This window comes from Hemicordylus capensis, chromosome 2 (genome assembly GCF_027244095.1).
Source record: "Hemicordylus capensis ecotype Gifberg chromosome 2, rHemCap1.1.pri, whole genome shotgun sequence".
Lineage (NCBI taxonomy): Eukaryota > Metazoa > Chordata > Lepidosauria > Squamata > Cordylidae > Hemicordylus > Hemicordylus capensis.
In genome coordinates this window covers 43590187-43616417 of record NC_069658.1, presented here as the reverse complement: position 1 = coordinate 43616417, position 26231 = coordinate 43590187, and the positions used below count along the sequence as shown (strand labels likewise).

The 26231-nt window shown below is 42.0% G+C and overlaps 1 protein-coding gene across 9 annotated transcripts in view; it reads right to left on the bottom strand.

Annotated features, from left to right (window-relative positions):
* Positions 1-26231, bottom strand: part of MAST4 (microtubule associated serine/threonine kinase family member 4) — a 443961-nt gene that overhangs the window by 342004 nt on the left and 75726 nt on the right. For 8 of the 9 annotated variants that reach the window (XM_053288780.1, XM_053288778.1, XM_053288779.1 and 5 more), the window contains exon 3: positions 9412-9533. In XM_053288780.1, the coding sequence (XP_053144755.1) occupies positions 9412-9533 (122 nt within the window). Of the gene's footprint in view, positions 1-9411; positions 9534-26231 lie in introns of those variants that run through there. The other variant, XM_053288786.1, reaches the window with a different exon arrangement.

Below are 26231 nucleotides of genomic sequence, written 5' to 3'. Positions count from 1 at the left end.
CAGTCATCTCTGACTAGAAGTGAAGTTTTTCACCCATCAACTTAACTGATAAAAGATTAGACTTTCTAATCTCTTTCAGGTGACATTAAACTTAAGTTCCTGCACTTTTCCAACTCTCAACTGCAAAATATTAAACACGTGCTGCTCGCTGTAAATCTAATAAACTATTTTACCATGGCGTGTCTTCCCTCCTGACAAAGTTCACTGCTTTCCACTTGCATTTAACCATTCTTTTCAGAATAAATGTCTCTTGTGACTACAGTCTATCAGATGTGCTGGATTCTTTCAGATTTCTTGTGGAGTATATACAGCAGTTTATAGTTGGTTACTTGAAACTAAGCTTGACATAAATGGCCGGGTTCCAACATTCATCTGAAGAAGTCACACTGAACCTTGGGCTCACACATTTCCTTCCCCCTCTTCCTCAAGGAAAGAGATTGAAATCTTCCACTTTTGGTTTTAATAAACCACGGTTTCCAGTTACATGCTATTCAGAAAACACTATTTATCCTAGCTGTAGTAAATTAACAAATAGGATCTGGAACCATAGTTTGATCATGTTTTGTCTGAAGGAAATACAGGTGATATAAACAATAGTTTATCAAGTTTGAATGCAACTAGAAACTGCAACTTATTTAGGATTGCCTGTCCCCCAGGATTGTGCAGGAGTCTCCACAAATCAGCATGCATCGCCAGGAGCTACATATTGATAGCAGTCCTGGAGCAGTTAGTGGCTTGATAGTATGAGAAATATTGGGGGTGGGTAGGTGGAGAATCTCCAGGAATAACTTCAATCAGAGTTCGCAACCACAGATTTATTAAAAACTTAAAGTAGAAAGTTTCAACCTCATCCCCTTGCACATAAGAGAGCACCAAGAAGGAGTGGGGACATAAAAGCCCAAGGCTCACCATGGCTCATTCATCATAATCTAAACCAAACTATCAAAAATGGTCTGAAACAAGTCATTGCCTCTGCTTGTTTACCAAGGTGGAGCTACATAGACAAAGTGGACAGTAGAAGCACAAGGTGCATTCAGACACAATGCAAAAGCTCAGCTGAATTTCAGCATTCCTGATTTGTTTTTTCTGTCTGAACACACCTCTGAAATTTAACCAAGGTTCAATTTGGCCCAACAAACAGACCTTTGTAACCTAAGTTTATAGTTGGCTTGTTTGTTTTAACCACGCTTCAATTCACCATAGCGTTGCATCCGAACCTACCCTGATGGTTTATTCTCAGCTTGTTGTTAAGAGCTCTGCCTCTGCCCAAAGAGACAGCCGAGAAGCAGCCTCTCCGTGCTCTTTCCTCCAGACACTCTTGGGCAAAACCTGCCTAGCGACTATTATACTTCACAGCTACCATAAGCAGTCCGCAACAGCAACTCTCCTATATTGTTGCATGCTGGGCTCAGACACTGACCATGAGTTTCAGTGGGGAGGACAGAGTGACTAGAAGAGCCAAAAGCAAGCCATGAGCAGCTTTCTGTGTTGGGGTGCTGTGGGCCAGTGTCTTGCCCTTCCTCTAACCTATTACAAGAAAGCTGTGGGCTAGGCTCTGACCAGCTGAGAGTAGCTGAGAATGGGAGAAAAAAGCCAAATCAGCTCATGCAGCTTTTCCATGCCCATACCAAGCTGGCAACTAATGGTAAGGGAGGGAATGATGAGGCAAACCATTGCCAGGAGCTGGGCAGACTTGGAACTCTGGGATTGCTAGACTAAAGAAGGGGAGAAGCCAAACAAACCACTGACAGCCAAAACAATCTATGTTGCTGCTGAGTGCTATGGAGTGAATTTCTGCTACTTTTTTGAAGCTCGGTTAAAATAAGATTTGGCTTCATGTTGCATCTGGCAGGGCCCAAACTTTCTCCCCTCATAAGTTATCGCTTTGGCGGGGGGGTGGGGGGAGTCTGGAAAAATCCCAATATCTTCCTTATAATTTCTATTTACCTGTATCATCTAACCCACTTCTTGGCCAAGAACTCCAAAATGCTTTTGGGGAAGAAGTTGCTATTTTTAGCTAATTTCAATAAGCACTCTTTAAAAGTTCCCTAGGCACTTACAGACAAGAGAAACAACCAAAGACTCCCCCTAACCCCCAGATCGGACCACACTTCAGTGAATTATTGCATTATTCCACAAAGATACTGAGAATGAGTAAGTAGGTTTTATCTGGACCAGGGCAGTATTAATCTTAACCCATCTTAGAAAAGAGCATGCTTGAAGAAATGAGTTTAAGATATAAGATATATTTTTATGGAATTGTATTGCTGTGTATGTTATTGCTTGTAAGCCGCCCTGAGTCCTATGGGAGTAGGGTGACATATAAATCTAGCTAAATAAATAAATAAGTCAAGAAAAGTTAGCAATATTTGGTGGCTATACCGTTTTGGGGAAAGAGAAGACAGGAGGAAATTGTACTTAGGCAGAATACATGAGTATCTAAAATTTGGAGAACTAAGACTATCAGTAGCTATACATGAATTTATTTAGGCTGCTATACTACAAGAGCACAAAGCTATTGACAATATAAAAAACACCAGCCATCAAAAACGCACTCACCAACACTCCAGGCACAAGGATAATTTTTATCCTAGTGAGCAAAAGTCTCCAGGCCGACTGGTGAAACTTATTGCCCAAACTCATGCAGGATTAGGCATACCCAAGCCTACTGAGTTATGCCACTTAGCTCAGCTCATGTTGGTGGGGGGGGGGGGGCAGGCAGCAGAAGGAACATTAAAAACAGAACCTTTTGCAAAGCACATTTGAGTGTGCTGGCATGTAAGTTGGCAGAGAGGCAGCTACTTGACAAAGAAAGCAGCTCAACCATTTTTTGCTCACTCACTTATTATCTCCCTCTGGGAGCTGTAGGGGCAGGCACTGATTCCCAGTGAGCCTAATCAGCTTACTGCTAACTTAATGCTGCAGCCCTCTTACCTAGCTTTACTTCTACAAAGAGAAGGAAAGCAAACCATCAGAAGCAGCAGTAGCTATTGAGAACATAAGAACAGCCCTGCTGGGTCAGACCATGACCCATCCAGTCTAGCATCCCGCCTCATACAACAGCCAACTAGGCACAGTTGCAATGCTCATCCAACCCTTCTTGCCACACTATGTAGACTAGAGGGACAGCAGAAGCAAATAAGAGAAAGCAACAGCTGCTGCTCTTTGCAGGAGAAGCTGCTGCCTTCACAGGACTGGTCTCCTTCTCTTGGCAGCACACAAGGGGAATTGGGCAAGTGAGGGTTGCACAGAGCAGTAACTGCTGCCACCGCCACCACCAACTGCTCAGCTTTCCTCTCTCCATTTAGCAGAGCAGCTATTAGAAAATTTCAGACGGGCACCACTTCTGAAAAGCATGTTTTACATGCCAGCACGATATTTGACATTCATATATATACACACATATCCTCTTATTAGTGTTTCTGAATAAATACTTATTTATTTGCAATATGTAGGGAAACTATTATTGTGAATCTTTCAAGCATGTAATTGATCTCTCATATTTGGGAGACTAATACATGAAACAGTGTAAACGTACTGTTGGAATACATGCAGTCACCAGCAGTTATAATCTAATTAACATAATTAGACCTGAAATCATTTTCACAACAGACAAAATGTGTGACAATTTAGCAGCAGCTTACATCATATTCAACAAAGCCTTTATTATTTGCTCTCTTCCAAACAAGTACTGAACATAAAACTATTCATTTCTCCACTATTCACTGTGGAGTTCATAGGAGTCTTGCTAAAAAGCAAGACAAAAGAAGAACATCACAATAATTAATTTTTAGCTCTTTCCCCAACAGCACAGCCACTGACATAAGAACAGAATAGCAGCACTTAGCTGGGGGGAAATTACACTAATAGTGCAATTGTATTAATATCTACTGAGAAGCAAGTCCCACAGAGTTCAAAGGTGCTTGCTCCCAGGCAAATGTGTCCAGGACTGCAACCTAAGAATACCTGACTGTGTGGAAGAAAGCACAGCAAGTACTGGACAGCCTCAAAAGCATAATATTTAAAAAATGCAAGAGCAAATGCACTTGGAGTAAGATTGCTTCTAATATTGAAAATCAATTATCAAATTAAAAGCCTTGTTCAATGAGACCAACTAAACTTCTTCAGAAGCCTCATCTAAAAGTTAATTAGAATCTAGACTGGATTCAGACTGTACACATATAGACCTTTTAATACTCAGTCATTGCTGTATCAGAACAGATTTCCTATGGCAAAACAAATTCAAAATTATTGTTCCAAGTTGCACATTCATATTTTCCTATTTTTTCCTTTTAAATGCTTCATGATGAAGTAATTCCCCTTTGCTAAGCATGGTGCACCCTGGTTGCATATGAATGAGAGACAACATGTGTGAGCACTGTAAGATATTCTCCTTAGGGCATGGAGCTCAGGGAAAATAATCTGCACGCTTGCATGCAGAAGGTTCCAAGTTCCCTCCCTGGCATCTCCAAGACAGGGCTGAGAGAGAGTCCAGCCTGCAACCTTGGAGAAGCCACTACCAGTCGGTGTAGACAATACTGAGCCAGATGAATCAATGGTCTGACTTGGTATATGGCAGCGTCCTATTTTCCAAATTTTCTATCACACCTATCCGAAGGTGCACAGCCAACTAACCAACAAGTGTGTACCACTTGACAGACAAATGCCTTTGTCTCAAGGAAGAGGTACACTAGGACATGGATGAGGTACTATTGACGGGAAAATATTTTTTATGGAATATTCATCATCGGGTGCACACAAAAATTCAAAACAACTCTAAATGGAGAACAGGAACTCAACCAGAAATGAGATATTCCATGGGATATTTGTACCACAGTAATTTCATATTGTTAACTCTTGTTCCGTTCTTATCCACCACAGGTTTGGGGTCCAAACAGAGAAGCTTAGATCAGTCTCATCTTCCTGCTGCAATGAGTATAGAGATCTTTCTCCATTGCTGCCTTTCCTATAAACCAGCAAGGAGGACCATTAATCCAGCAGGGTGAGTGGGCGGTCTTAAATCAAGGCAATTTAAATCACTAAAAGATGCCAAGTTTATATCTTTGATTTAAATCAACATTTTCCATTTATTATTTAGATACTTCCTAAATAGAAGTGCATACCAATTGGTTTCTGTAACTATAAACACATATTGAACTATAAATAGAAATAGAAAACTATGCTTTCTGCTTAACCACAGTGAAGAACCCACACCATAGTTTGAGCTTCCAAATGTACAACAGAGAGAACATGGTTTAGAGCTGCTCGTTACTCTGGTTTCCCATTTGTTCAGGACTCAGCTCCATAAGTGCATTCTCATCTCCAGGGTGCAGCAGCCTCTTGAGGAGGAGCAATAGCTCTAACTGTGGTTTATCAGTGGTCTGCAAATTCAAAAATAATGGGAAACCACAGTTAGCACAAACTGTGGTTTGCAAACCAGCTTCAAATAATAGTTTCAGATCCTGGTTTGTCAGCACCAAAGAAACCAGAGTTTGTGGGGAGGCTTGGAGTCAGACATACTATATGTACTTGTTGCACTGTTTTTGGTTGTCCACATTCTGTTCTTTTTTTAATCCAGTGTAGGGATTCTGTCAAAGTATTCCCCCAAAAAGTCTCTTATTTATTACCTGTAGCTATGACAGGTTTTTGCAGACAGCTGCTCTTCCAGTATTCTTTTGTGGCTTAATCTGCCCTTTCAACTTTGTCATATATCTGCCTTGCATCATACTGCCCTATCTCACAACAAAGTAGTTACTGGACAGATGTGGCTAACGTCCTGACTAGCACAGCACACATTTAAGTACAGTGTGCAGGCACATAGCAGCATCCCTTGTGCAACTCCCCGTCCTGCGCTCATCTTGTTCTACAAGAAGGCTAAGAGTCCAGTGTGCTCCCCATGCTCCAGAAATGCTTAGGAAGATCAGAGACATGTTTTCCCCACCCCCCAGTTATTTCTTTACAAATAAAATCATTTTAAATAAATTGACAAGAGGATCATACATTCAGTTTTAAGATGCATGTTTGCATTAAGCTCAGGTTGTATTTTCAACCTGGATAGAAAAGAAAAAGTTATACTGACATTCAGATTTCTTTTAAAAGAACAACACTATTTTTTCAATCAGAGGGGCTGACTTACTGCACAAGGGGACATGTGGAGCTTGAGCACCGCCCGCACCCCCACGTGCATATAAGCACCTCCAATAGCACTGCACTGCAGGACAGCTATGCTCTGCAGTAGAACTCCTCATGCACAAAATTGCACAATATGACTGTCACTGAAAATAATGGGCATCACGTTACACAACTGTGTGCATGGAGTACTTACCTCTGAATGCTGCTGCTCTGTGGTGCAGCCCCATCAGAGGCTGCAGGCGGTGGTCAAGCCACCTGTGTTCTCTTGCACAATATGTCAGCCCGGTTGATTTGTTTAGATCAATCTTAATCCACCTGATGAGACTAAAAGGATGAATACAGAGCTTATTCTCCACTTCTCCTCCCCAGGGCAGGAACAACCATCTTAGTAGAAAGCAAGGAGATACCCACAGTTGTGGGGGGGGACAACATAGAAAGGGCAAAGCTCAGGAGGAAACCGAGCAGGGGGGCAACTGACCTCAATTTAATATTTGAAAAGCTAATTTTAGCCTCATTTCCCCTTGTCTATGAAGCAGTTACTTTAAATGAGGGAATTTTGAGAATAGTGGCATAAGAAATCCAAACTGACTATTAGCAAGGACTCAGTTTTATTCAAGCTGCTCACACCGTTTTTTAAATATATATCACACATTGCAGCACCTTTCCAGATGTTTCTATCTGCCTATCTGCTAAGAATAAATTTGAGAAAGAATGAATGAAAAAATCATAGTACTCATCCAGTTTTTTAGAGCCAAGGGCAAATCCCAGGGGTCCTGTATGAGCTGTTACATGCGCTAAAGGTTTACGTCTCAACTGCATTAATACCGGATCTGCTGATGCTACTTGCATTTATTACAAGCACATTTTGCTTTATCACACTTTGGTTCTTCTTGGGAAATAGGGAGCTGCTATCCTGCTATCTTCCACTGTTTAAAACAAGTTGCTCTGGTAAAAACTGATCTGCCTACTTTCCATTCACTATAAGCTTAATTGATAATTATCATCTTCACAAGTTAGCCCACTGCAGCCTTCATACATCCGCCATCTTGAATCAGAGTGGATGACATTATCACAAACTACACTGTTGAGCCATCCCTATGTGTCCCTACAGCTGTAGCAAATTTGGTTCAAACTGGTTAGCCCACTTGCACCTCAAATGTTCATGCATCTGCCATTTTGAATCATGGTGGATTATATTATTACAAACTATGGTCTTGAGTCATCCCTGAGTGTCTGTCCCCACAACAGTAGCAAATTTGGTTTAAATCAGACTGTCCACAAGTGAGCTGACTTGCGACTCTAATGTTCATAGCTCCACCATCTTGAATTGGGGTGGATGACTTCATTACAAACTATACCATTGAGGTTTCGCTATGTGTCCCTACAGCTGTACCCAGTTTGGTTCATATTGGTCCAGGCATTGTGATGTTTATGGAGGAGAGGGGGCACACAGAGACAGAATGCCAGGTGATCGCATAAGCTTACTTTCCATGAGGAAAGTAGGCTAAAAATTACATCCATTTCATAGTTAGGAATAAATAAACAAATAGTTGCATGTACAGTATGTAACAATCACGCATGCTTCTTATATTCTGCTCTCTTTCACGGAGATAAATTGCGGGCTAAATTTGTACAATAGCATCAATTTTGATGAAGAAGGATACTACTTCATCAAATCTTGCCTTTTGAACCAAGGACTGATAGTAGAAGTATCCACTTAATTGGCAAGGATTCCGTTTTGTTTTTTTCTTTCAAGGAGGAAGGTTTCACTTTATTATTGACAGAACATTCAGAATAACTAGAAATAACTCCTGTTGATGCAAATTATTCAAGCCTATCTCCATATTCAGAGGAACAGATGAGATGGGTGTTACACTTGACTCAAACCAGAAAATGATAAGGTAAGCAACTAGTACACTCATGTCAAGTGGCAAGAGAATCCTGAAGAGACCATACTTCTCCCAAACTGCCGCTCTGCACACAATCTTAGCTGAACACATTTTATAAAATCTATAATGAACACGGACATAGAGACATCCAACAAGTAACATGTGTATTTCTAACTGATTGCAGTGAGGCTAAATTGTCGTGCACGTAGGACAGGGCCTGTGAAGTTTAAAATATGCAGCTCTTCACTCCCATGTTTCCAAAACTAAAACGTAGCTCTGGATTTTAAAAAATATTTTTCAATGAAGAGTTTGGAAGCTTTTGTTGTTGTCTTTCTTGACTGTTTCAATCAATTAGAATTACTTGGTTTTGTAATTGTGCACTTCAAGGTCTTACATAGCTCAACCTCCAAGCTTTTTTTTTTTTTTTTTTTTAAAGGACGTGAGAGTGAAATTCACTACCAAAAAGATTTGTATGTGACAGCAACAGTTGGAATCCATTTTAAGTATGCATATCACAATGCAAAATCAAATTGAGATGTACAAACTGACACATCTTCAAGCCAGTTCCTACCAGGTCATGTAGGTGAGGAAAGAGCTGGGAGTGAGAACAAGAAAGACAAGGTAGAGATGGAAATGCAGATCTGTGACAAGGAGCATGAACTAGAAGAGCAGTGGAGTTCCCTTGCTATTCAAACCAGAGAGCAAGTCTGACTTGGAAGCTTCTCTAAAATCAGGCCTTATTACAGCTGAAGAGGTCTCTCTTAACTAGCTATTCTGTATTTCCACACATTGCCAGAATTTGATGGTACCACACAGGCTGAATCCATGTTGAATATCCCTCAAACTTTAAGTTGTACCAAATCCTGAACCAGAATTCCTATAAACCAAAGTGCGGGGGTGGAGCGGGGATCCACAATCTAGTTCACTCTTGCTCATTAACACACCAAATCTAAAATCACAGAACCACATTCCTTACGTGAACCAGTTATAGGCACTCAATGAAAGCATAAGAATAGAATGTCCTATAAAAAGCATCACTACTAGAATAGAGTGTATTATAAAAAATGCATCTCTTTTTCTTACACCGACTACTTAAATGGGGGCAGCGGGGAGAGACTACACTAATGTGTGCTTCCAGCCGAGATTTTATAGGAAACAAGTAAGGCAATTCAAAATTACAGCTCCCCCAGCAAGCATAATTCAGATACATTGAACATGTTTAGTGCCATTATATACAGTAACCAACAACAGTTATGTGAAAGGCCCTGAATTATTGTGTCTTTTGGAAACAATTTTGGATTATTTGACTCTTGTGCAAATAAGCTCCTAGCCATAATGTTATATTAACTTTAGTTTTTTGAATAAACATAAATTTGACAATATAACTCACCAAACTAGCTGTTAGAGAAGGAGCTGACTGCCCAAGAGCTTGACTGCGCATTCGGACAAGATTGGAAGTTTCTCCAGTTTGCCATGACTGTTGTGTGACCACATTTGGCAGCAAGTACCTACCTGTGAAGAGTAAGAAAGAAGTTGTCAGGACACAGCCTTATGCAACAGTTAGTAGTCTGCAGGATCAGTCTATGCAGTGTACTGCAAAATGAAGGTTGGCAAAAATCAGCCATTGTGGATCAAGTCAGAAAGTGGATCCATTTGGACTGACCTGGCAGGATATAAACCAACTGACCTCTTCTCTTTTGAACATATCATTCAGCAAAACTAGAGGTTAGGTACTTACACTTTCCAATAATAAATTTCCACTGTGCAAGGGGGTGGTTAAACTGAACTTTAAAACAACCTAATGATACCCACACATGTGGGTATGGTAGGCTGATCAATTGTGTGTACTTAGACAAAAAGACAAGCTTACCAACCCACGGAAATCAACACACTGAATAGTGATGGATGATGCTAGAATTAGTTTACAATTTGACTTCAATTGTTTTTGCCAATGGTTCCTTGTGTACAGAATTGGAACGTGTGGTTCTGGGTGATTCACTCCATTTGTGACAACTTGCACACATGTGTGTATTCTTGCTTCCCATTAAGTTTCTTTCTTTCTTCTTTTTTTAAGATTGGCAACTCCTTGGGAAGACTTGCTGTACTCTTTTCTGGCTTATCTAGCACACACTAAGTACTTTATAAAACAATAAATAGCTGGAAAGATGCATTTTTAGATTGTGCAATACCAGGCATAGTATAAGGAAAGCTAACTATCTGTCAAATTTGTACACAGCCCCAAACTTTCATCTCTGGGTGGTTAACATAACATACACAAAACCTAAAACAATTTAAACAATTTAAAACCCAAACACAGATTAAAACTTAAAAATTTAAAAAGCTGAAAAGGCTTGGGTGAAGAGGTGGGTTTTCAAATGTTTTTTTTTTTTTTAATTTCAATGATGGGGAAGATCGTATTTGAGTAGGGAGCGCATTCCACAATATCGGAGCAGCAACCAAGACGGCCCGTCCCCGTGTGGCCGCCAGCCACACAACTAGATGTAGTCTCTGAAAGAAACAGGATTCAGCCTAAACAAATGAATGGCTCAGGTGTTCAATGCAGCCTTCTGTTACTGGAAAGTCTTTTCCCACATTGAGGGGCTCTTTCTCTCTTAGCAGAAGTGTGTTATGTGGGAAAAGTAATCCCAAATTCAAACACATTCTTCCACCTGCACAAGCTTGAAGCACAAGCCCTTTCCAAAACCCTGCTGTGGCTCACTAGAATGTAAAGCTACAGCCTGTGTCTGTCCTGTTCATTATGTGACATACTCTAACACAGGAGTTCACAGAACAATACAAATACATTTTTTCCTTCCTTCTTTGAATCCAAGTCAACATATGTGCCACATTTCCAAAATGCTAAGATTAAACAGCTCTGTTGACATGAACATGCATATTCATATGTGCATTATTACAACACATGAATATGCAAGCCTGTCAGTTGTGAGCCTGTCAGTTGTGAGAACTGTCCAACATCAGGAAACTGATAACCTCTGCTTTGTCACAATATCCTCTATTAATGTCACAGAAAGCCTAGGCAGGTAAATGGTATTTATTTTGACACAACTTAGCCAGAGTTAAGGACTTTTAAGTCCCATTCATTTCAACACAAGACAGAAGTACATACTTAATTTTTCCATTAAAAGTAATGGATTTAAACATCCTTAAAGGTATTGTTCAATTTTTATACCAGCTTTCATAAAGCAGTATAAAGGTTAAAATACAATAAAATTCAATAAAAATCACAAATGAAACCTTAAAATCAGTTAAACAAAAATGGTAACACACCAAAGAACAACCATAAAAAAGATAATAGAAACAGGAAAGCTGAGAGACATGGCAGCCCTTAAGGAGTAAAAGCTTGAACAAATAAAAAGATCTTTAGTAGCAGGTTTTTTTAAAAGCACACACAGATGTCAAAGAGCGGACATTCACCAGGAGCATTCTAGAGCCTGAGGGCAACAACTGACAAGGCCCTGTCCAGTGTGCATGACAATTTAGCCTCTCTCAATGTCAGCACACAGAGCAAAGTCCCCTTCCCCCACCCCATAACCTTGTTGGGTGAGCAAGGTGAGCACCTTGGGAGCAGGTGGTCCTTCAAGTAACCAGGACCTAAATTTAGCTGGATTATTGCCTATACCGCTGTATGCAAATACAGGAGGTAAATTCTAAGTAAGAAGTGGTGAAGGTAATCTGCAAATAATTACTCCTGACCATGATTACTGGAAAAAATAAAATTTAACTGGAGGGGCTGGGCTGAAGCATCAGGGGACTAATCTCTGCATTCTGACCATCAAGAACCCAGACCCTAAGGAGTCATGTTTTATTATTACATGTCTTTAATTGTTCCAATCCCAGCAGGAAAAATAATGTGAAAGATATAAATGTTCGTGTTTGTTCTCACATTAATGTAATCATACCCATTAGCCTTAATAAGAGAATAAAAGAAGAATGGATTGGTATTAAACCATTGTTATGAAACATTTCATTATTGCTACCTTCTTTCTTTGTGGTTACATCAAGAAAGTTTATTTAAATCCAATTTGAGAGGAATACCAGCAAGCACAAAAAGTATGTTTCTTTTTAATTCATGCATCATTTGCTGCTTACAACTTAAGGAAATTAGCATCTGTCAAGTGTATTACTCAGTCGCATATGCTTAAAATTAACGGACAATGCTACTTTCTCAGCCAGATTTAAAATAGGGATGAACATTTTCCCCTAATCTGTCCATTAAAGCTGATATAATTCAATCAAAGCTAGAATTACAGCTGACTTAATTATATTGTCCTTGGCTATTGCAAGAGAAACATTTGTACAAAACCCCATTAACAAAATTCAGCACTTTCGTGCCCCTTTCCTTTTTCATGCGGTAATAAAACCCATCTAGCACACATTACTGAGGTGCTAAAATAGTCGCAGCAGTCTGGAATAATTGCCCAGTTAACATTTACAATTAGTGTTATTTTAATTCTTTGCTCTTTAAGAATGACTCCTACTTTTTCAAATATGATCTGTAATAAAGGAAGAAATGAGATGCAGCCCAAACCTCGAGTCACAATTAATGTCCATAAAAGTCAATCAATGAAAATTCTTCAGAAATGGCTTAGAAAGTGAGTGGCAGAAGCACTCAATTTTGGACAGAGTCATTTTAGTCTAACATAATATCATGGTTCACTGCATCTGAGAAAAGCACCAAAAGGATATGGAGAAAAACAAAACAGCACCTGAAGTGTCTTTGCATTTATTTCTGATCATATCAGTACATCTTTAGATTCCTAGGAGAGTCACTAAAGCCTACCCAGACTTTTGAACTCTAACTGCTTTCTAACTCATCAGCAGTTCTAAACACATGGGGCTTTGCAGTTCTGGAAAAAATTGACTTCCTCTCATTTCACCCACCCTTTTAGGACTCATGTCCTTTAAAAAAAAAAATGTTCACAGTGAACTGCCCTATGTTACACAAACATTTTTTGTATGTTACTAACATTTAACTGAAAGAAAATAAAGACACCACAAATTCTGTTCTACAGAAGCACAGGACTGCAGTACAGTTTTTATTAGGAAAAACAATGTATTTTTCTTTCCTCTGATCAAAGAGTATCTGCTCTGATCTTCTAGTCAAAAAACTTTAAATTTGTAATATAACTGCACACATCCCTCCCATACAGCAGATTGTGAACTGAAAGTCACAGGCAGTACCGCAGCACTTAGACATCATGTCTGGCTCTGCTCCTCTGGCCTTGCTCCCAAGAGCCAATCCAGAAGCAATGGCATGCTGTTCAAGGAGGAAGAACTATTTCGAAAGACAGATGACTGCTTGCAAAGGCAGACACCAGAGTGCACATTCAAAAACTCCATTCCACTGCATGATCAATGGGTCCAGGAGGGGCAGATTGTCATCCCATCCCTTCAAACCTAGAAAATGGCAACAGCTGTATTAACAAAGCAATCGTCTCACCAAACAGTCCTTTTGCTAGTGCTCCAATTCATTAGTCAATAAACAGTCCATATTTCCTAAACCCAAGCCACTATCCTTGTACCCCAGGCATATTTATTTATTATTTATCTACCATATTTTTATACCACCTGATATGTACATCTCTAGGTGGTGTACAAAATTTAAAATATTTAAAAGTCATAAATTAAAACACATGACAATAAAAATAGAATAAAATTATTAAAACACGTTTTTAAAATTATTAAAATTAGTTCTATTTAAAAGCCTGAGAGAACAGAAGGGTCTTGAGGTTCTTCCTGAAAACAAACAGAGAAGGAGGTGCTCTTATTTCAGCAGGAAGCTTATTCCAAAGCACTGGGGCAGCCACAGCGAAAGTCTGGTCCTGGGTCACCAAACAAGCCGGTGGTGGCAACCATAACCGGACCTCTCCAGAAGATCTTAACAGGCTGCAGGGATTATGACAAAGGAGGCACTCTCTTAAATAGCCTGGACCTAAACCATTAAGGGCTATCTAGGTAATAACCAGCACTTTGTACTTCACCCAGAAACATATTGGCAGCCAGTGCAGTTCTTTCAAAACCAATGTTATATGGTCCCTTTGTGTTGTCCCAGAGACCAATCTGGCTGCCGCATTCTGTACCAACTGTAATTTCTGGACTATGTACAAAGGCAGCCCCATGTAGGGCACATTACAGTAGTCAAGCCTCGAGGTTACCAGCATATGTACCACTGTTTTAAAGTCATTCGCCTCTAGAAATGGTCGTAGCTGATGTATCAACCGAAGCTGATAAAAAGCGCTCCTGGCCACCACCTCAACCTAAGAAACAAGGGAGAGCTTTGGGTCCAGGAGCACTCCCAAGCCTCATACCTGATCTTTCAGGGGGAGTATAACCCCATCCAGAACAGGCAGATCTAAACCATCTCTCAGGTCCTCCCCACCCCCAGTCATTCTTATTTGGATTCAACTTTAGTTTATTATCCCTCATACAGCCCATTACTGCCTCCAGGCAGGCATTTAGGGAAGATATGCCCTGGTGAGGTCAGAATGGAGAAGAAAATCTGGGTGTCATCAGCATATTGATAACACCCAGCACCAAACCTCCTCATGATCTCTCCCAGTGGTTTCATGTAGATGTTAAAAAGCACTGGAGACAGTATGGAGCCTTCTGGGACTCCACACTTCAGTTCTCGCTTAGCGGAACAACAGTCTCCAAGCGATAGCATCTGGAATCTGCCAGAGAGGTAGAAGCGGAATCACTGTAAAACAGTGCCGCCCAATCCCACCTCCCTCAGGTGGACCAGAAGAATACCATGGTCAGTTGTATCGAAAGCCACAGAGAGATCCAAAAGGATCAGCTGAGTCACACTCCCTCTGTCGATAGCCAGTTGGAAAGCATCCATCAGGCCGCCAAGACAGTCTCAACTCCATAGCCCACACGAAAGCCAGTCTGAAATGAGTCTAGATAATCTGCATTATCCAAAACTGCCTAGAGCTGAGAGGCCACAACGCATTCAACCACCTTGCCCAACCATGGAAGATTAGAAACAGGACTGTAATTAGCTAACTCTGAGGGATCCAACGTAGCTTTCTTCAAAAGTGATCTAATAATAGCCTCCTTAAAACAAGGAGGCATTCTTCCCTCCCTCAGAGAAGCATTTATAATATTAACCAGACCCTCTCTGATAATACGATTATCAGATGTGATAAGCCAGGTTGGGCAAGGTTCAAGAGAACAAGTTGTAGGACACACAGTCCAAAGCAGTTTGTCCACTTCTTCAGGAGTCACAAACTGTAAATGATCCAATCTAATTCCATAAGAGGAGTTCCTGGACACCTCGACAGTAGACTCTGCAGTCACTGTGGAATCCAGCTTAGCCCAAATCTGAGAGATTTTATCCACAAAAAAGTCGTTAAAGACATCACAGCAAGTGACCAATGGTTCCAAGTTTAAATTCAAGGAGGAGGAGATACATACTAGCCCTAGACAACTCAGCTGAATTTGTGGAAGCAATATGGGCAGAAAAGAATTGCTTCCTAGATTTGAAGGAACACTCTCATCCAGGATTCTTCATGTACATTTAAAATCCAAAACTCTCTCGCTGGTAGACTTCCCATCACAGCCTTCTCATGGGAGCTCCCTTTTCCCATCGAACTCCACCTGTTCTAATAAGGATGGATGCCCTGCCAAGGTTGCCAGAACCTAAGGGGTATACTCGTGGGTCAAATAGGCCATAAGCCAGAATTTGGCTTTTAAAAAGTCAAATCTGGCCACTCAGGCTCATGGAGTACTTCACTTCTTTGACCCACACTAGACTCCATCTTCATATAAACAGCTTGGAACTTCTAAAAATTCTCAAAAATGTTCCAGACTGCTACTCTCTTCTGTGAAACGGAGCTGTAGTCATGGACATCGCACAAAATTTTTGTTATCCATCAGTAAGGCAGAACAGGTTTTAGTTCCTTCCTCATTTTCTCTCCAGTTTTGGAAATGGTCTGTCAATTGCTACATCTGCCCTTCATCCATTCATATTCTGAGACAATACAGCAGCCTGCCAGATGCCATGAGCAGACACCTAAACCACCTCTCACGTGTGGATGGGAAACCCACTAATTTTCTATTCTATATTCGATCGATGAGACACCCTGACAAGTGAACATTTCAGTGGCACAACACAATGCCCTCTCTTTGGCAGCAGAGTGACCTTAGGCACCCTTTCTCTTGGGAAAGGGATGTCAATTTCTAGGCACACATACACCCTGCCTTCATTCCACAAGCGTCTCTCAGGGCTGCTGCAGTCCTCTAGCTCTGTATTAGCCCTGCCAAACATGGTTTGCAACCATACTCCATTTCAAAGGGCAAACACATCCTGTTTCCAGCAGTATCCCACCTACTGGAACTGGCTCATCTTCTATCCAAATATGCCTACCCTTCAACCAATCACATGGTGAATACGACTGAAACTATCCTGCTACCTAATCTACAGAGGATTATCCTTGAATTGTAGAGGGTTATCCTTGGATTACACAAGTCCTCCACATGCTGTGTTCCTATGCCATCAAGAGTTTGAGATTCATAACTTTTGCTTGGGGCCAAGGTCTCGCTCTTGAGGTTGCCCCTCTGGATATCATCCTCCACTTTTTTTTCATGGCAAGAATCAGGGCTTCACATGTCATATTTCAGAGTTTGTATTTCCACCATTTTGGCCTTCTGTGAACGACTACTGGAAAGGATATTCTCCTCCCCCACTTGTCAAAATACATCCTCAAAGGGTTGTTCTCACCATTTTTCCCCAGTAAAATGTTCCTCCCTTGAACTTAACCTTGGTTCTCTATGAACTAATGTCTTAGTCCTTTGAATCTTTGCTCCTGTGACATCAGACTTCTTTCTATCTAGGTGGCTTTTCTTCTGGATATTGCATCATCTCGATGGTAGAAAAACTCTGTGTCCCCCATTCTGATGCCCGATACTTACTCTTCCATGAGAATAAAGTATTGTTTTGCTCTGAGATTAACATTCCAGCCAAAGACTCTCTAAGATTTCAGTATGTCTCAGGACATTGTCCTGTTTTCTTCCTTTCTTCTTCCTCTGAAGAAGAGCATGCATTGTACTTTTTGAAAGTCTACAGAGTAGCAATCTTCCACAAATCTTTTCTACTTGTTTGCTATTCTGCACCCCATAAGGGCCTACAGGTTTGTCTCAACACATCTCCTCCTGGATATTCTCAGCAGTAACCCTCACATATCAGTTTGCAGAGTACCCAGTACATACCTGAATAGCCACATTCAACCATAGCTATTGCCATGTCCACAGAGTTTTAAAGGTATGCTTCAATTCTGGACCATTGCCAGGCATCCACCTGGTCTCAGCCCCCAACTTTTATAAAACACTATGTTTGGACAATCAGTCTTGAAATGTGCTCACTGGTTCACATGTGCTCAGTTGTCTTCACTTTTGGAAGAGCAATACTTCCCTCTTTTTACATAGACCAGCTGTACCCACCTCTAGGTAAAACAGCTTGTCACTCTCCCACAGGTATGCCTACACAGAGACTACAAAGAAAAAAAGGGTGTGTGTGTGGTTTTTTTCCCAGTAAGATGCAACATAACTTACAAAGTAAATTTCTTACCTGCAACTGATGTTTGAGGGCTCATCTGTGCCCACACAACCCTCCTTCCTCTGTGCTGTGTTGACTTCTATGATCTACTAGCCATTGTAACAGTCTCAGGAAATGAAAAGGGAGGCACAAGCCATGCCTACTTAGGTATGTGCTATTGGCTGGACAGGAGAATGGCTTGTGCCAAAGGTTTAAGGTTAAGCTCTAAGATTCCAGTTGTGGCTTTGCATCAGTATGCCTGCACAGAAGCCATAAAGACGACCTTGGCCATAACAAACAGGCTACCTGCTTGTGATCAGGTGTGTGTTTGTGTGTGTGTGTGTGTTTTAAGTTAGTTTTGCATATATGCTATCATTGGAACTGAAGAGCACAGCAAGACTTTGTCATAAATGCATCACTATTCCTTCTCCCTGGCCCTTAGGTTTATGTTATGACTGCTTGTAGCATTTGCTTTCCAGTGAGAGATTTAATATCTTCCAAAGCTCTTTAAAATTCTCACACTCATTTCTGGCCTGTCCTTAATTTTGGAAGAAAAAGCTTTCAATCCTAAATTTTCAGTTAAACTAAACAATAGGAGGGATTCTATTATCCACAGGGAGAAAGCAAACAGCAATACAGCTCTGCTACTTTAAGACAAAGAACAGTGATTTCAGAAATAATCTTTATGAACTCTGGGCTTTCAATGGCATTTCCCTGCCACAAACTTCTTTTAAACTGCTCAAAGTTTTTTATATTTTTAAAAGAGGAATTTCTGTTCCCAATTTGGAAAATTTTATTTGCTTATCTCCTCTTGTTCCTCATTTTCTCCACAACCTATATGCTTTCAAGGAAGACAATATGATTAAAATTAAAATAGAAGCCAGGTAGAAACAGAGAGATGGCTATTGAAAATAGAAAACAGGATATAAATGTAATAATAATAATAATAATAATAATAATAATAATAATAAATATTGTCTGGGCAATTAAAAGACCTATTAGGTTTCAGTTCAGTTCATTGTGATCTTTGATCAAAACCTATCAGATTTGTCATGCTATGAAACGTACTTAAGATAATAAAATATACAATTACAAATACAATGCAGAATAAAACATTGATCATAACTGGCACAAGATAAAATAAGGAATAATCAAACAGGATGGAGAGAAAGCTCAATTAAAGTGCCACATCTGCACCAGGGGGCAAATCCTCAGAAGGGAGGATACCAGCCAAATCCCACATGGGAGCGAGTTCCAGAGGGAGGAGATCACTACAGAAAAGGCCCTCTTCTGAATAATCACCAGCCAGACCTCAGAGTGAGGCAGCATATGCAGGAGGGCCTTTCCTGATGCTCTTATAGGGTCGGCCAATGCATGTGGGAGCAGGTGGATCTTGAGGCACCTTAATCCCAAGCCACTTAGGACAATACTAGCACCTTGAATTGTGTCTAAAATTAGACTGGTAACCAGCACAGCTGCAAGGGAACAAATATTATATGAGCCAAGAGATTAACCTTGACAGAACTCTCATTCTAGACCAGCTGAAGTTTCTTCAAGGGCAGCCCCACATAGAGATAATTACACAGTCCAATCAAGATAAAATGATCACATGGATAACTGTGGGTAAGTCTAACCAGATTAAGAAATGGCTAGATCTGGCTGGGACACACGTGGATACAGCTGGCATAACAGCTGAAGTTGGGCAAAGGCTTCCAGTCCACCTGGGCTTCCAATCACAAGGTATAAGGGTTCACCCTGATGGTGACCCTGAGAGCAAGCAGGTCTGGGGAAGAAGAGAAGTTCATCCCAGCCCATAAACCTGTCTCTGATGACAACCCATCAGAACTAGCAGTACCAGAGCAGCCAGCCCTACAGAGAAGTCCTGGAGTTCCAGGAACCTGGCACCCCCAGGTGGGACCCTGTTCCCTTTCCTCAAGCCCTCTATCATGCCCAGGAGCAGATCACATAATTGGATTTCCAGGATCTCTCCAGGAGGAGAAAAATATTGGACTTACCGTGAAGCGTTCTTTTTCCAGGTATAGGAAGATCATCCTCAAGCATGGTTATTATGCATGGTTATCAGCCTCTACATGCTCATTCAAGACAGGATCCAGTGAAATTTCAAGGAAGGCTAGTACTAGTATGCAGCTCGGTGGCGCTTAATTCCAGGACATCAGTTCCAAGACTGTTGCACAGAAAGGTAGCTTGAAAAAAGGAGATGTCAATAGAAGAGTAAACAATGTTAAGAAGAACAGAAGACCAAGGAAACTAATATACCCTGGGAGTCGCACCCTCTGTCCAAACTGACACCCCACGAAAAAATGGCTATCCACGGGAGGGCTGGATGACCTCCCTATACCTGGAAAAAGAACCATTCATGTTAAGCCCAATGTTCCTTTTTCCCAAGGTATGGAGAGGTCATCCTAGAACATGGGACATGCCCAAGCCAGCATGTATCGAGTGGGAAGCAGATGGCCTATATGACCTGCTGCAGGACTGTACAACCGAGGGCCACTTGAGCAGCATGAAAGGAAGAGATCTTCTAGAGTTTAATGAAAGGTGAGATAGAGGCCCAAGTAGCTGCTTTACAAATCTCGGCTAGAGGCGCATTCGCCAAAGAAGCTGCCGAAGGGGAGGCACTTCCTTTAGAGTGGGAAGTGATGCCAGAAGGAAAAGGGAGTTGAAGGTCCTCATACGCAAGGGCAATGGTTGCCTTAATCTACTAGACCTATGATGCTTTAGAGACCTGAGAACCCAGGGAGGATGTATTAAAAGACACACAAGAAGAATTGGATTGATGGAAAGGAATTGTACACCTGATATAGATACGAAGGACTCTGTGCAAGTCTAGAATGTGCCAGATCTTCTCTCTGGAGTGAGAAGGAATGGGAAAAGGAGGGGAAAACAATATCCTGACATCTGTGGAAAGAGGAACTCACTTTGGGCAAAAAGGTAGGGTCAGGTTTCAGTACTACCTTGAACTCCTGAAAGATGCATAACTCCTTGTGGACTGACAGAGCCTCAAGTTTTGATACCCTCCGTGCCAAGATAATTGCCACCAGAAATAGTACTTCAAAGTACAGGAGTTTCAAGTGAATAGACCGCAGAGGTTCAAAGGGGGCCTGAGTAAGAGCATTTAGAACCTTGTTGAGATCCCAACAAGGGAACCTGTGAACTAGGGTGTGAGGACTGCTAAATTTGTAGCTCCCCTGAGAAAAAGCCAGATGTAGGGGTGGAAGGGTGGAGGATCCCTGCACAGTTATATCCAACATGGAGGTCAAGGCAGAGGTCTGCCTCTTCAGGGTACTGGGACAAAGACCCATGTCAAGCCTCAACTGTAAAAAAGACAAAACCTCCAGAACTCCTGAGGCCAATGGAGATAAACATTTTCTGCACCCCCAACAGGAAAAAGCAGCCCAGGTAGCTTGGTATATTTGGTTGCTGGAAGAGCACCTTGATGTTAAAATTGTATTCTGAGTTTGAATGAAATACCCATTCCGCACTAAGACCATGCACTCAATTTCCATACAAAGAGTCAGAGCCACTCCCAATCTGGATGGAGGAGGGGACCCTGTGACAGTAGGTCGTGCAGAGAGGAAGTGGCCACAGAAAATGAACAGAAAATGCTTTTGAGATCAGAGAACCATGGTAGTGATGGGCCACTGGGATTATTTCTGCCTTTTCCAGGAGGAGATTCTGAACAACCTGTTTAATGATGGTCAATGGCGGAAATACATATAGCAGGCCCGGGGGCCACTGGGCTGTGAGGGCATCCCCCTGTTCTGCTTGGTGACAGTAGTACTGGGTGAAGAACCGTGGTAACTGGTTGTTTATTTTTTTATTTATTTTCACATTTCTATCCTGCTCTTCCTCCAAGGAGCCCAGAGCTTGCAAGGGGATGCAAACAGATTGACGACCGGGCAACCGAAGATGGATGTCAGCTGGCGGAAGAAATCGGGATGGAGAGCCCACTCGACCAGATTGATCAGACAACTCAGGCAGACAACTGATCAGACAACTCAGGCAGACAACTCAGACAGTCTGCCTATAGGTTGGCAGAGCGACTCAGGTATTCCACTACAATGGACTGAATGGAAGTTCGATTCTTTAATCAGGGATCTGGACCTCATTCCCCCTTGATGGTTGATGTGCGATTTGGCCGTCGCATTGTCCATGAAGATTAGAACGTGAGAATTGTGAATTATTTTGAAACGCAGGAGAGCAAGCTGGATGGCCTTCAGCTCCAACCAACTGAGGTTGTGCCAGAGGTCTTCCAAGTTCCATGTGCCCTGGGCATGTTGGTGCTCACAATGAGCCCTCCAACCTGATAGGTTCACATCCATTATGAAGATCCTGCCGGGCACAGTCAGGGGGAGACCTTTCTCCAGTGCTGGGGAGTGCCACCATTGGAACGAGTAACAGATTCTGTGTAGAAGCGGGATCTCTATGTGTATGCTCCTCATGATGGCATCTTGGAACAAAAGAATGTGCCACTGCAGAAGTCGGGAGGCAGGCAATCATTGACCCCAGGACCTGGGCCAGGAGTGACAGGTCTGCTGACATTTTTGACATGAGAGGGGAGATCAGGAATGAAAGCTACTCCTTGTGGTTGAGAGGCAGTGATACAGTGGCTGTCCAAGTGTAGAACAGGGAACCCAAGTGTTAGAGGAGCTGTGTAGGACGAATATTGCTTTTCTGGTGGTTGACCAAAAAGCCATGATCCTGAAAGAGTTAGACAGTCAACTGCACATCCCTGGTGGCCCGATGGAACGATGATGAGAGGATCAAAAGACCATCTAGATACGGATGTTTATGGATACCTTGGAAGTGGATGTCAGCGATAAGCACTACTATCAATTTGGTAAAAACCCGTGGGGCTGAGGACAGGCCAAAGGGCATCACCCTGTACTGGTAGTGCTGTTGGTTGTATAAAAATCTCAGAAAGTTGCAATGGGATGGATGAATAGGTACATAAAGGAAAGCTTCTGACAAGTCTATGGAAGTCAGAAAATCCTAGGACTGAACCACAACCTTGAGGGACTCCATGCGGAAGGACTTCTTGTTGACAAAATGGTTCAGCCACTGTAGATCCTAAATCACATGCCAGGAGTTATCCTTTTTGGGAGCCAGAAATAAAACTGAATACACACCATGACATAACTCTGTGAAGGGCACAGGCTCAAATGCCCTCATCTGTAGGAGATGGGGAATAGCCTGATTCTTCACACGTAATTTGGTCTGATTCTTGGACCCAGGGGTAGGTAGGAAAAGATCTGGGGAAAAGGAATTAAATTGAATGGTGTAACCAGTCAGAGGTGCTGGCTGTCCAGGCTCCTGTAAAGTGAAGGAGCCTGCTCCCGACTGGGACAGAGTCATTGCTTACAGTTCTGGTGGGCAGGTCCAATTGGGAACTGGCAGCCTTGTTGAGGTCCAGAAGCTACCCTGTTTAGCTGGTTCCATGACAGATACCAACCAGGCCTGAAGGAGGTGGCACGGTTGTCTCTGGACTGAAGCCCTGGTGACCTTGAAACGTTTCCATGACTGGAAAAGGGTCAGCATGATCTTGAGGAAGGGTATGAGGAAGGGTACTCACATCAGGAGGTGTGGCTGGTTTGAGTAGCCCAGAGCCCAGTGGTGGACCTTGAGGAGGAATGGGCTTGGAGGGAATCAAAACTGGCTGTGCAGGCATGGCAGGAGTCAGGGCGTCAGGGGCTATCAAGCAAAGTCATGCTGATCAATGGGCTGGGGCCCATGAGAACTGCAGTGGCAGCACTGACAAGGGATGTGGGGGGCATGGCAGGAGTCAGGGCATCAGGGGGAGATGTGGGGGGGCAGACATGGCTGGTTCCCCCTCCATTTTAAAAATGGGACCACCAGAGCAGTCCCTAAAATGGTGCCCGACTGAGCCATAGCTGCTGCAGCATCGACTGTAATGGTGGCACCTGCTGCTGCTTTTGGAGGAGCGGTATTGGTAGCACCTTGCTGAGGAACAACATCCGCGGTGCTTGAAAATGCAACCAGATCAGGCAGTAAGCTGTAAGGACTGTGCTGTTTACAAACAGCTTTAATGATGAGCCTTTCGCTCAGCCGCATTTCGGATGAAGCTGCCTTGTTTCTGCAGCACTTTTGGAGATGATCACTCTCCTTCAAATGTTTTTTCTTTGCCACCTTTTTATGTTGCTTGGAAGAGCGCCTCGGAGAAACCTCGAGTGAGGCGGTCAGTTTAGCAACTCGTGGGGGAGAAGCAGAATACCAACATTTAGAGCCTGAAGGAGGCTTTTTTAGAGCTTTCCTTCTCCTGGACTCAGATTGGGGGCCCTCATAAAAGGGAACCCACCAACATATCCCCTATATGCGAGCCCTCCACACTGCGCAGCAAATGAAAGCGTGGGAATAAGAGGAAGAAACAAAACAGAAAATAAAGGTCCAATCAGTCAAATGTTTAACACAGGGGGGGAAAACATTTATATTTGTTTTCTCTAAATTCTAAATGACTCTCTTCCCACCGTGGCACACTGAGGCAAAGGAGGAAGGGAAGGACAGAGAACAACTAGCTTTAACAGTCTATCACAGAGAGCACTTTCCAACTCTATCTCTCAGAGCAAGACAGGACCGGAACTGGAGATTAAGCACCACCTAGCTGCATACTAGTACTAGACTTCCTTGAAATTTGAATGGATCCTGTCTCGAATGAGCATGTAGAGGCTGATAACCTATGCTTGAGGATGACCTCCCTTCTTCACCTTGGGAAAAGAATGTCTTCCTGGCAGAATGTCTTTCTGGCAGAAGAGCTGCCTTAGTAGTCCAGAAAGGAGTGGGGCTCCTGCTAGCCATAAGAGCTCTCAGTTATCACCTGCAGCTTTGATGGTTCAACCACTCCTCTATGAACTCACAGCTTCAGCCGCCTGCCTTGTAAGCCTTCCATGCCTATCCTGGGTTCAGGCACAAAGCTATAAAGTGGAGTCCTTTTTAGCACTTTCCCCTTGTTGTCCTATGGGGAAAGTGCTGGGAAAGCCTTCACTTACCAGCATGCCCTGCATGCCTTCCAAGACAGCATGGCACTTTTCTCTTTAAGGGGTACTCAGACCTGTACTCAGTACTAGCAAGGCAGTTAGGGATCCAGGTATCGCAAGGAGGCGCACATCCAGAATGCTTGTCTCCATGGTGCCAATAGGGCTGTTTGGATTATTCAGCTTTGGCTATTTGGAACCAAATATTTACACACAGCTAGAAGACCATTTACATTAGCCAAGACTCAAAAAGTGAGTCTGTTCATGTGAGTCTTCACATGAACAGAAAGCACATCTGTACGAGATGTGTGTGCCAATTTTCCTTTGCAGCTGCAGACTCTCATACTATCTTAAAAGCTGCCACAGAGAGATTCCCAAACTTCAGGAGCCCCCTTTCATGTGTTACAAAGGGGGAGCCAGGAAAACCACAGTGGACCAGCAGAATATCACATGCAGCCCTTCAGATTTTACCCAGTGATTGCAGACAATAGGAATTTCACGCAAAGTGTCACTGCGGTAAGGCATTCCATGAGCAGCTCTTCAGCTAGAAGTCTATGCCTTATTTCAAGCATTACCTAAAATTGCTACACAGCTAAGAAAAACTAATAAAAGAGGACAGGTTAAATTCTACTGCAACTTCTTAAAATATCTAAGCAAGCAAAAGAGAATAATAAGCAGACAAATACACATGTGCACAAATAACTGAAGACTTGCTACAATGCAAGAAGTGATCAACAATGGTAACACAGGAAGGAAATTCATAATTTTTTGTTCACTGTCTGAGTCTGGTTGGGCACAATGCCCTTCATTTCCAGCACATTTAGAAAGCCATTATTTTCTGTCATGAATTCCACTCTCAGCACAGTCAACTAAGCCTGTAGAGCATTCTTGATTCTGACAATTTAAGCCCAAGCGATTGTATAAAGCTCTTTGAAGTTACTTCAGCTCATGACACCCATTCACTGAAGCAAAGGAGCTTTGCAGTTAACCAGTTTTGGTCCTTGATGGCAAGAAATATATAGCTGCCTTCTCAGTATTTAAAAATTTTATAAGAAAAATTAGAAGTCAAATTTTAATCCCATTCAGCCATGAATGATAGCAAACTAGTCTGAATATATCAATTCCTAATAATATACTTAGTTTCTATACACTATTTGCTATTCTTTTTTAGCCAAAATTCAAAATATATGACAATGTTTCAGGAAGTAACAGCAAAATGGCTGCCAATGCTATATGATGAAAATTGCCATCCATCTCCCAACACATTTAAATTTAAAATTCATGAATAGCATTACATAGCAACATGATTGACATGCTCCTCTCTGGAGATCAATACTAGCTTCAAGACAGGCAGGTAACTAAACATGTGTGTGAGTGGTAGAGTGAAACCAGCTAAAGAGTACTGGGAATTTGACTCCAGAAATTGTCCTTCCTTCTATCATCAGGAAAACAAACAACTATTTCCACTAGTGCAAGTGAACAAAGAAGACCAGCAGATGCACCAAGATCTCTATCCATAATAAATTATCATTCCCATTAAAAAGAGTTTGTATAAGTGAACATGCTCCACTCCATTGGAAGCTAAAGCTTCATTCTACAAGCCATTAACAAAAGCAAAAAGCTTTATATGGCATTAAATCACGT